Raw genomic sequence first — 12,500 nt, forward strand, 5'->3', positions numbered from 1 at the left:
ATTTTAATTAAAAATCGTCTCTTCTATCTACTTTCATATGAAGCTTCCTTTATCGTATAATTCTATAAGAGTTCTTTTTAATTTAATTTAGAGTTGCATATAATCTTCCTTAGTTCTGTTTGACCTTCCTTTGATTAATTATTAAAAAGGGGTGGGGGAGAGTATCCAGCCCAATTAGTTAAGAAGGAATATTTAATAAAAAAAAATACTTCCACAAAGAAGTTTTAATTTTAATCATCAAACCTTTGGTTCTCAAAAAAAGGGAAATTCTTAAAAAGGTTAATAAAAACTCTTAGAATTCGATAAAACATGAGATATTTTTCTGATAAAACATAAACTTCTGCTTTCAAAAATGACTGCAATCCATATTTCATCGTTAATATACAAGTTTTTAGCTTCATTATCTTTTGAGAAGCAGGAATGTGTTTTATGTTGGACAAGGTGATTAAATACATGACTTTGTGCGTTTGTAGTAGATTGTTACAGAGTTACTTCCGTATCTCTTAACAAATATTACCTAGTCACTAAAAAAAAGTACAGGTAGGCAAATTGCCGGGACGAAAAAGTCCGGGGACACAATTGTCCTGGACATAACTGACCGGGACGTTAATGTGCAGTACGCAATTGTCCTACCACCCTTCGTGTATCAAGGACTATGTGCCTTCAGGAGAAGTAAATTTCCATGGGTCAACACACGATACTTGACGGACAACGATGATGATATTGGCCAAGCAGCGACTGGCGAAGTGGCAAAGGATTGTGGTGGCCTATTGAAAACGTCCCGGCCCGGCGTTCTGCTGGATGGGAGATCGAGTCCAGCACAAACTCGATAGTTTCTTGTAGTGTCTGCAACCTTACCATCCTTGTGAGCTAAGAATACGGGATTTTAGGGAATTATATAGGTATATCTCCTGAGTCATTAGCAGCCACCGCCTGGCTCTCCCTGTTCTGGCTTGTGAGGAAAAAGGGCTTGGGCGCTTATTTTATGAATATATAGACAGTCTCTAAGACATTTTCACAGTACCTTGCCTCTGCCATTCGTGAGTGGCCTTTAAACCTTAAATAAACTCGAGATGGCGGGATATGTGACGTCACCAAGGCCTATACCCACCAGCACGTAATGTAAACATTATAATTAGAATATCTTATCTCCCACATTATACCTCTTTGTAATGTGTAAACTTTTAAGGTTTAGATATCTTCGTAAACCTTTAAGAAAAAAACTATACACAAATAGGGCAAGAAAGATTGTGGAAGCGTTCAGGGTTTCCATGACGTCACAAAAAAGGGGGAAGCGCTCTGGGTTTTCATGACGTCATCAACGTTCCGAATGTTGGAACCGTTTTTCTAGATCTTGCTGTCACTAACCCCTTTCTTAGTCTGTTCTAAATATTCTCAGTCTGTCCTAAATTAAGTGTTTTCTTTCTTATAATTCTCCCCTTTTTCATTGTGAGTGAGCAGAAGAAAAGTGCTTGGGTATAAATACCATAAATACAGATGTTCAAAGTGCCTTTGCCCGGAAGCTGTAGTTGGAAAAGCAGGATGCTATAAGCACACAGTCTCTAATAGAGAAAATAGCTCAGTGTAACCTCAAGCAAAAGAACTCGAATCCAAGTCACTGGATGACCAGGGTACAGAGGCTTTGCCACTACCCATAACTAGAGAACAATGGTTTCATTTTGGAGTGTCCTCCTAGAAGAGCTGTTCATACGAAAATCCAAATGTAAAACGTAAGGTGATACATTCCATTGCAATATACCATTTATGACATCAAAATCACGAAATAGCTAATATCGATACTTAGAAATATGACAAAATCAGGAACCTCTGGAATCTAATTTTACAAAATTATCGGCAAAACGAAATCAAGTAAGTGGGGGAGACGAAAGATAAACCTTTTTTGGGCAGATAGTAAAAAAAAAAAAAAAAGGTAACATAAGACCAGACCAAGACCTATATTAACAAACAGGAAACAAATTGACGAAAAGCAAAATACTTAAAATATCAAATAAATAAATACAACATGAATAAAATATGAGATAATACTATCAAAATGGAAAAGGTACAAGAAGCAATGTCTCTCCGTTTCTTACGTATTTCTACTGCCTTAACAAGATCCAATGATGAAGCCACCAAACCTACAAGGTCTCTTAATGTTTCAAAGATCCTTTTAGTTATATATATATATATGTATATATATATATATATATATATATATATATATATATATATATATATATATATATATATATACATATGTGTGTGTATGTATGTTTACTCAACTACATACTTTAAACATAAGCATATAAGTACGACTATCAACATCACTTTCGGAGTAGGGATATCTTAACTTGGTGAAAGGGTTTATGTATCGCCATGATAGGTAAAGCTGTACTAGTCAGTGTCACACCTACTAGGTTGCTTTGCTGTAAGCGCTCAGACTAAAGTCTCCCACCATCACCAATCCGCATTGACCAGCGTGGTGATGAAAATGGCCAAACTCCAGACGTGAATAAGAACATGTTTGAGGCCTTTACCCTGCAGTGGACTAGAAACGGCTGCATTTGTTGTTGTTGCTTACAACTATAATGTGTATATAAATAAATACATACATACATACATATATATATATATATATATATATATATATATATATATATATATATATATATATATATACAGTATATATATATATATATATATATATATATATATATATATATAAATGAATATATATATGTATATATATACATATATATATATATATATATATATATATATATATATATATATACATACATATATATATATATATATATATATATATATATATATATATATATATATACTCTTTCATTGGGACTTCTGTAAGTAAAATACAGAGCATGGTACCAGGTAAAAAAGCGTAAGAACTCTAGCAAAACATGAGAATAACACCTCAGCAATATGCAAATGAGGTTTGGCAGGAACTTGCAAACAGAGCATTGGAAATCTCGTGATAGGGTCACTAGTAAAGAATCTTTAAGAAAACAAAAGGAAGAAAATCCGTAAAGAAAATAAGAAAATTTAAAGCGATATTCAAAAGTGGATCCAACGAAGAGTTTACTTAAATAGAGGATGCTTTTGTTTTTGTCATACCGCATTGGTTAAAAGATTTAAAGGCTGCTCATGAAAGGCAGAGGCAAGGGACAGTGACAATACCGCAGAGAATGACCAAGGCTCCTCTCCACCCAAGCTAAGACGAGGGAGCACCAGGCAATGGCTGCTAGTAGACCCATAGGCACCCCAGAAACCACTCCTTAGCTCACAACGATAGTGAGGTTGCAGACACTACAAGAAACTATCGAGCTTGAGAGGAACTCGAACCCCAGTCCGGCGATCGTAAGACAGACATTTCCAATAGACTACCACACCTCTTGCTGCTGCTGTTTTTGTTTTGCATGAACACGGTATAATCATAAACAGCTACATTCTTAATATAATATTGATATGGAAGGAAGTATAGAATTGCTGATGTATTTTTAATGTTGAATTTCAGGCTCTAAGGTTGAAAGAATGTTCTGTGCCGTAGTGGAACACCAAGAAATTATAGTTGAGAGAGAGAGAGAGGGAGAGAGAGAGAGAGGGAGAGAGAGAGAGAGAGAGAGAGAGAGAGAGAGAGAGAGAGAGAGAGAGAGAGAGAGATTCTAGTCTAAAATAACCTGTAAATATAGGTTTTGATGGAAAATTACCAATTGGATGAAATAAAGCGAGTTGACGAACACTACATCTAAAGTGTAGCCTATACCCCTCTTCAAATATGATAATAATAATAATAATAATAATAATAATAATAATAATAATAATAATAATGAAAAGTATTTGGTTAAAATTAAATGGCTCGAGCAATTATTCTAATACCTTTCAAAAAAAAAATGTGGATTTTACAATTACATGACTAAACCTGTTATTATTATTATTATTATTATTATTATTATTATTATCATTAAATGCTAAGCTACAACCCTAGTTGGAAAAGCAGGATGCTATAAGCCCAGGGGCCCCAAAAGGGAAAATAGCCCAGTGAGGAAAGGAAATAAAGAAAAATAAAATATTTTTAAAAATAGTAGCAACATCAAAATAAATATTTCCTATATAAACTATAAAAGCTTTAACAAAACTGTACAGAATTCTACCCGTTGGTACAGACTAAATTACCTATCATGCGTAAACAAATAGGTCATCGATTTAATTACCTATCATGCGCATACAAATAAATAAGACATCGATTTAATGACCTATTATGGCAGGCAAATAGTAATTGACTTAATTACCCATCATGCGCATATAGGCAGTAATTGACTTAATTACCTATCATGTGCATCCAAACAGTAATTGACTTAATTACCCATTATGCGCATACAAACAGTAATTGACTTAATTACCCATTATGCGCATACAAACAGTAATTGACTTAATTACCTATCATGTACATACAAACAGTAATTGACTTGATTACCTATCATGTGCATACAAACAGTAATTGACTTAATTACCCATCATGCGCATATAGGCAGTAATTGACTTAATTACCCATAATGCGCATATAGGCAGTAATTGACTTAATTACCCATCATGCGCATATAGGCAGTAATTGACTTAATTACCTATCATGTACATACAAACAGTAATTAACTTAATTACCTATCATGTATTGGTGTGCTACTGTCTTAAGCACACATTTGAGTATGAGTTGTTTTCAGATGTATTTAGATGGTTTATTGAACACATCTTGGTGGTTTTTTTAAGTTTTATTGTATATAAACAACTGAGTTAAACATCTCCATCACTGGAGGAAGCTGTGTTGGTCCACATGACCAATTCTGGTGAAGTTTAGATAAGAACTGAACAAATTACTGATATCCCAAATATCGTATGCTTGGTTTACTTTAGACACGTGACGGAATCGGAAGACACCTGCATCCGGTGACGTCACAAACTTTCACACGAAGAGTTAATGTGTTGACACTAAGAAAGAATGACAACTTAGCATCTTACATCCTGTACACAATTTGAGTTGACCATAGCAAATCTCACGGCCAGCTCTTCCAACCAACATGACATATTACGTCATTTGTTTTAAACATGTAATATTACTATTCTAATCATTACATATGCTCGGCCAGCTATCTCAATTTTTTTTTACAAAAATTTAACAACAAGCCGAAACATGGTTATTAGGTGTGACTGGACATACGTATCATTCATTGTCCAAAACTAGCTATATCCAACTGAGGACGAATGTCCAAATAGGCACATCAAAATTAATAACAATAATGCATACAAAAAAAGATATTACCAAAGCAAAAAGAAAAATGCATGATAAAACCAAGATCATACATATGGTACATTGCTAGCAAATGATTACATGGTACCAAAAAACAAAACAAATTCTGACTTACAAATGATTCGGTAACTTGATAAAGAATAATTGTTACCTTTGTCAGAAACAAGATACTCAATATTCAGTGCACAAATACGAATTCCTGGTACGTACACGTACCACGGTTTCGTACATATATATATATATTTATATATAGGGCTGATACATTTTATTAGATGCCCATAGATTCTGTTATATATCTTATATATTTTTTTTTTTTCTTTTCTTTTTTAACATTCCGGCTTATATATTTTTATTAGATGCCGAGAGAAAAAAATGATTTATATCCTTTTTTATTTTTATTATTTTTTTAAATGTTATTTTAAATGTATTTTTAACAATGCAAATGTAGAGAATTTCTTTAATTACATATTACTAGCGTACTAGTCAGCTTTTCATACAAACATCATCCTGACAAATTACTCCCTTAGCGAATGAGGTGGCCACTCATACAGCTTTGAATTGTATCAGGTAAGGGGTATTGTCAGGGCTATTCAACTCGTTCCTTTGTAGCTGCTTGCTGTGCCGTAACCTACGCCAAACAAGGATGTTCACGGCGATAAAAATTAACGCCGTTCCAAATAAACCTGCTAGTAATATAGGTTGAAGAATCTCTGTGTAAGTCGGCGACAGGTGGTCCTTTTCGGTAAGTTTCATTAAGTGTTTCGCCACACTTCCTTTATAGGGGAGAGGAAGTGCGGGCGTTGTAGAGGTCCACGTGAAGTTCGCGAAGTAAGCACGTTCTCTGATGATTGTCCGTAGGCCAGTCACCATGGAATTCGGGGAAGTCCCGATACAGCCATCTGCTGCGACGAAGATGTGGTTAAATGATGTGGATCCGTCAGGGCATGATATATTGAAGCCGTCCTTGTCGTATCGTATCCACGAGCCATTATTTAGTCTGCAATTGAATTCCTTATTGTCAAAGGGATAAAGCTTATCCAGACAATTTTCACTTGTATGGGAGAGAGCACCGTCTAGCACTATACCTAACTCGCATGAATCCATCAAGTTTTTACGGAATTCAAATGAGTCAGCTGTACATATTTTTCTATCCATTGCGTCTGAACAGTGAGTTAATTGATTTAAGTCTTTAATGACCGTATATGTTTCCTTGTCTGGGGAAATCAATACGTGTCCTGTCAAACTGGATATTACTGGATTTGAGTGATTCGTCATGAAAGTCGGAAATGGTGATATCCTGTAAGATTGCCAGGCATCAGAAGAATCAAAGGGAATTGTAATCCTAATCTTGTTATTATCTACGTTTACTGTAATTAGGCTGTAATAAAATTCTAACCTATGTTCGTCTAACAAAGGAACATAGCCTAGTTTATCCCTAGTGTTCTCCAGAACTAATTTTAAGTAACGTATAGGCAACAAATGGGGCGACAATACACCTTTAGTTGCTAACGTGATAGCTTCTACATAATCCTTGGATTTCTCAATGAAATGTGCAATTCTGTTATGTATGTGATCTATCTTTGAATCATAATACGTTAATGTTGCTAACAAATCCTGTACTTCCATAATTTGAACGATATTATCTGAATGTTCATTTAACAAATCCATAATTTTATTGATTGAAGCTAACTGATCCCTTAGTTCTGACATAATCAATTCATCTTTATGAGTCAAGAACTCAATTTTCTTATTTTGATTACTAATTTTAAGACGATTGGAAAGTCCTAAACCTAAACTTGCAACAGACCCAAAGATGCTTAATGCAGCATAAATGAACGGATTCCGTCTTTCTTTTTGTTCGTGTCCTACAGTCCACATCAAAAGGTCATAAGCCAAAGATCCTGTCTCTCCAGTCTTATTCTTTAAGTCATCAGATAGCATCTCTGCAACTTTTAATGTTGAGCTAAGCAAACTCTTAGTAGTCAAATGAAAATGTCTCCTATGCAACTCATCCAATGATGCAGAAAACCTTGAAATGGCGGTTCTTAAGCTAGTGACATCATTCTCTTGAAGAAAAATTGCTTGCATATGCACTTCGACAATTACGTTGGTTGATGTAATAAAAATGTCTTCTTGTCTTTCAACTATATTTCCATATTTAAAATATATATTCTTAGTCTTAGAACTCATCCCATACGAAAAAAATGTCTGAGCGAACAATATCACTCCCAACAACAAAAAATTCATCTTGGAAACCTGTAACGAGAAAAAATATATGTAATTACTCCTGTATTAAAAAGAAAACTTTTAAATTAAAATTTTTCCTCACTTCTTTTTAATTTCTTATGTGAGACAATGGTACTATTCTCTCATCCGTGGGTTGGGCTACATTTTGAATTCTAAACCTATTGGCCGTTAATATTTCCAAAATGTTAAATGGGCCTTCAAACTTAGGTGTTAGTTTATAGTTGAGCCCTTTTCTGACATTGATTTGAATATAGATGTTATCACCCACGGTATATGTTTTAGTTGGTTTCGCTATTTTATCATGATTCCTTTTCATTATGATTTGTGATTCTTCTAAATTCTTTCGAAGGATATCATATCGACTTATACTTGCATTTATACATTCTTTTAAAGGATTTGATAGATTAGTTGTAGGCGTTAATACATGGAAAGGTGTTCTAACTGGGGTACCATACAATGCTTCATGCGGTGACATTTTAATTGATATATGATATGAATGATTCAGAGTACTCAGTGCCGCCGGTATTGCAATATCCCAGTTGGGGTCTGATCCCCCTAGTGTTACCCTTAATATATTTAATATCTTCCTATTTGCTCTTTCCACTAGCCCATTCGACTCTGGGTGATATATCATGGTATTGATCTTCTTTATTTTGAGGAATTCACACAATGAGGTAAGAAAGTGATTATTAAATTCACCACCCGAGTCTGAGATTATCATGTGTGGAATTCCATGTTTACAAATGTAACACTCGTAAAACTTCCTAGCGCATTCAATCGCAGTTTTAGTTTTAAGCGCTATTAGTTCTGTATATCGAGTTAAAGCATCTATAATTACTAAGAGGTGCTTATTCCCTCTGTCTGACTCGTAAAATCCTGTTAACAAATCTAAATGTATTCTTTCAAAGGGTTGATTGGGAACAGGATAAGCTCCTAAGCTAACAGGTGTTTTCGTATGCCCTTTGTTTTCCTGACATGTGCGACAATTAGCTATGTGTCTTTTTATATCTGTAAGCATTGTATGCCAATAAAACAATGATTTGGCTTTCTGTGACATTAATGAGAACCCAGGGTGTCCATGTAATGGATTTGAATGCAACCAATTCAGGACAGTGGAAACAAGTGAGTTTGGTACTACTACCTGGTCGTTAGTTACATGTGGTGTATTGCGGGTTTTCCTTGTCACAGTCCTACACAGAATATTATCTTTGATTACATAATTCTGCTGCTTATACTTTATATATTCTTTTTCTTTATGATTGCCTTTCAAAGCATTTATAATTGTTTCTATTTTCTGATCTTTTCTTTGCTCAGTCTGTAACAATTCAGCACTCCAGCCTAAATCTTCTTGTTCAGATATTGTTTTTACAATAGGCATGGATGTTGATATATCTATTAATTCAGCTAAAGACTCCGTACAAGATGACACGGGGTTGCGTGATAATGCATCCGCAATGATATTTGCTTTCCCAGGTAAATACCCGATTCTTGCGCCAAAATCTTGAATGATTAAATGCCACCGAGTTCGTTTAGGGCTGTGATTGAAGCCTTTAAAGAACTCTGTTAGTGGTTTATGGTCAGTAAGAACCTTAACGGGATAACCGTAAATTATGAACTTAAAATGCACTAGCGAATTAACAATAGCTAGTCCTTCCTTGTCTATTACTGCATATTTACTTTCGGAAGTTCTCAATTTTCGAGAATAGAAAGCTATCGGGAAAAACTGTTTATCATATTGCTGAAGCAATACCCCTCCCACTCCTAAGTCTGAGGCGTCTGTTGCAATGAAGAATTCCTTACCGAAGTCAGGAAATTTTAAGATAGGAGAACTACACAGTTCATCTTTCAAAGTATTAAACGCCTGTTGATGTTGCTCAGACCATATGAAATCTACGCCCTTCTTCGTAAGATCAGTTAAAGGAGCGGCTATTATTGAATAGTTGCGTATAAAACGCCTGTAATATCCACTACAACCCAGAAATTGCTGTATTCCCTTGACATTAGTAGGTATGGGAAAATTACGTATAGCCGACACCTTATCATGGACTACTTTAAGACCTTGGCTTGACACCATGAAACCCAAATATACTAATTCTGTTTTGAAAAATTCACACTTACTAATCTTTACCCTTAAGTTATGTTGTCTTAATCTCTGTAGTACTAGTTCTAACTTACGTAGATGTTCTTCTAAGGTGTTGGAAAAGATTACAAGATCATCCATATAGGCATGCAATATATCCCCTAACAAGTCTCCAAACACTATGTTAATCATTCTTGTAAATGTTATAGGAGCACAACGTAAACCAAAAGGCATCCGTAAAAATTCATAATGTCCCCTGGCTGTGCTGAAGGCTGTGTATGGGATACTATCTTCTTCTAATGATATCTGGTGAAAGCCTTTAAGTAAGTCCAAACTGGTAAAATATTTATTCTGACCTAACAAAGACAAAATATCGTCAGTACATGGCACTGGGAATCGATCAGGGATCGTTTCCTCGTTTAGACGACGAAAGTCGACACAGATACGCCATGTTCGATCTTTTTTCGGTACAACTATTAAAGGAAAATTATAAGGGCTATTTGATTTTCTAATGACTCCTTCCTCTAACATTTTACCTACTTCATCATTTATTTCATTCTGGAATTTCATAGGGAGTCTGTACGAGGGTACATATATAATTTTCTGTTTGTCTTTTAACCTTATTTGATGCTCGATCACATCTGTTTTCCCTAAGGATCCATCCGTAGTGGAAAAGACATCTGTATATTTATTTAAAAGTTCTAAAATTTTCTGCTGAATTTCTTCGTCTTGAATGTCCTTACTGATTTTATTTTTAATAGATCGTAAAAGGGATTCATCCGCAACTGATTGAGAGTGATTGATTTCAGCAACGGTAAGAATACGATGTTTATAAACTTCTACATCCAAGATATGTTGATTTTTGTGAATTACTAAAGTGTTATTTAAATGATTACAGACTTCGATATTACATTGCTGATGTGAGCCTACTGTATAAATAGCTTGTGTGACAGACAATCCGTTGGTTTTCAAAGTATCGGAAAGGATTAATATTTCAGATCCCGGTAGTGTTTTCTTTATTTGCACTATTAAATTCGAAGGTATGTTTGGTTCGATATATTGCGTGCAAGATGATATTACGGGTGAACGAGAATTCTGCTGGGTCGCGTGTATTATTTCTTTATTAGTGAGACAAGTTATTGGTTCTTCAACGTACGTTACGGTTACATTTGTCGTCTCCTTTTTATCCAAAACTGACTTTAAAGTATTAGAAGACTTATAGAATTTCCCTTTGATATACACGCCGTGCTTTGCAGGAGCTAAGATAATGTTTTGATTTCCCATAGATGGGTATCCTATAATTACAGCTGGATACATATTAATGTTTTTCACAACAACAAATGTATCGGCAAACGTGCGATTACCGACTCTGAACTGAATATGAGTTATGCCTATGACGTTTAATTCATTATTTCCTATACCTGAAAGTCTGATTCCTGATTTTTCAATCGGAAAGTTCGAAAACAACAAATGATGCGTCTTCAAATCCATAATATTACGTGGACTACCAGAGTCAAAAAATAACGTAAAGGATTTGTGTTCTAAATTTACAGCATATAAGGTTGGCCGTAACTCATTTTGGCTTATTATTGTATGAATTCGTTGCAAATCTACGGGAGCATGCACTGTTTTACTTAATTCGGCCGTGTGTTTCATAGGAAAATCTATTGTCTCACAATTATCTGATAAAACATTAAATTGATTATTCAATACTATTGATGTTGACATAAATGACCTTGACCCAACATCACTCTCTTCCCCTCTAGAGTTAACTATGTGGTATTTGCTTTGTTCTGCACATTCTGAAAATTAGGCTGACTTTGCGAGGTCTGGTTTGACGGCCCAGGCTCAGCGATATTTGAAGAAGTGTTTGTTTGTTTCGGACTCTGAACTGCATTGACATTTTGTTGTTTCTTCTTATTGTTAAAATGAGGATTTTTCTTTTTATTTCCATATGGAACTGACTGTGGAACTGACTGTGTATTTCTAGGATATTGTTGTGTCTTACGCGCGTAACATTGACTATAAGAATGTGATCCTGTGTTGTGAACTGAACAAAATTTCGTTCTACAGTCTGCGCTTATGTGACCTTGACGTTTGCAGTTGTAACACGTCACTCCCGCTACTGGATTATTAATTACGTTCACTGTTTGTGGTTTTGTTTCATTCTTAGCAAAAACTTGAGTTAACACGGGATCGAGATCTGGACACTTGGACATGTGCTTCTTTATCTGTTTATAGACATCCAATTCCGTACTTGCAGGCATTAACTTCTTATCAAAGCACCGCACTAAAGCTTCAGGCAACATAAGTGTCATGCAAGTTAAATACATTAATCGTAAAAAATCTTTCACGGAGATATTATCGTTAGTAACCCAAGTGGAATTACCTAAAATGTCCTGATATTCGTTAAGCCTATCAGCTATGAGAGCTGCTCTCTCAACAACATTAAGCCGATTCATAGTGGCTTGATTAAGTGTATTTCGTAACGTTAACACTACATCCAAAGCCTCTTCACCCCCATAGATCGCGCGTAACCTAACTTTGAAATCATCCCAAGTAACTGCTTCCTGAAATGAAACACCTCTTAAATACGCACTCGCATCCCCCTTAGAAAAATCTATAAAACTTTTAGCTTCTTGTAATTGTACAAAAGGATCTACGATTTGTTTGGCATTTAAATGGGCATCAACGGATGAAATCCATGACTCCACATTTTGTGGCAAGAACCCGTTGACACGGCCTTGAAAAGGAAGGATTGCTGACCTGGCATTTACAAGCGTCACAATTGGAGGAGGATTAGCCTGGCCTACACCACTAGGTCCAGGGGTAGGGCTGACAGGAGGA

The 12,500-nt window shown here is 35.3% G+C and overlaps 1 protein-coding gene across 1 annotated transcript in view; it reads right to left on the reverse strand.

Annotated features, from left to right (window-relative positions):
* Positions 1 to 5,830: 5,830 nt before the first annotated feature.
* The window catches only part of LOC137632916 (uncharacterized), a 7,213-nt gene continuing 543 nt past the window's right edge, over positions 5,831 to 12,500 (reverse strand). Inside the window, exon 2 of the mRNA XM_068365019.1 lies at positions 5,831 to 7,582. Coding sequence (XP_068221120.1) covers positions 5,870 to 7,573 — 1,704 coding nt within the window. The 5' untranslated portion in view covers positions 7,574 to 7,582 and the 3' untranslated portion in view covers positions 5,831 to 5,869. The remainder of the gene's footprint in view (positions 7,583 to 12,500) is intronic.

This window comes from Palaemon carinicauda, chromosome 42 (genome assembly GCF_036898095.1).
Source record: "Palaemon carinicauda isolate YSFRI2023 chromosome 42, ASM3689809v2, whole genome shotgun sequence".
Classification (NCBI taxonomy): domain Eukaryota; kingdom Metazoa; phylum Arthropoda; class Malacostraca; order Decapoda; family Palaemonidae; genus Palaemon; species Palaemon carinicauda.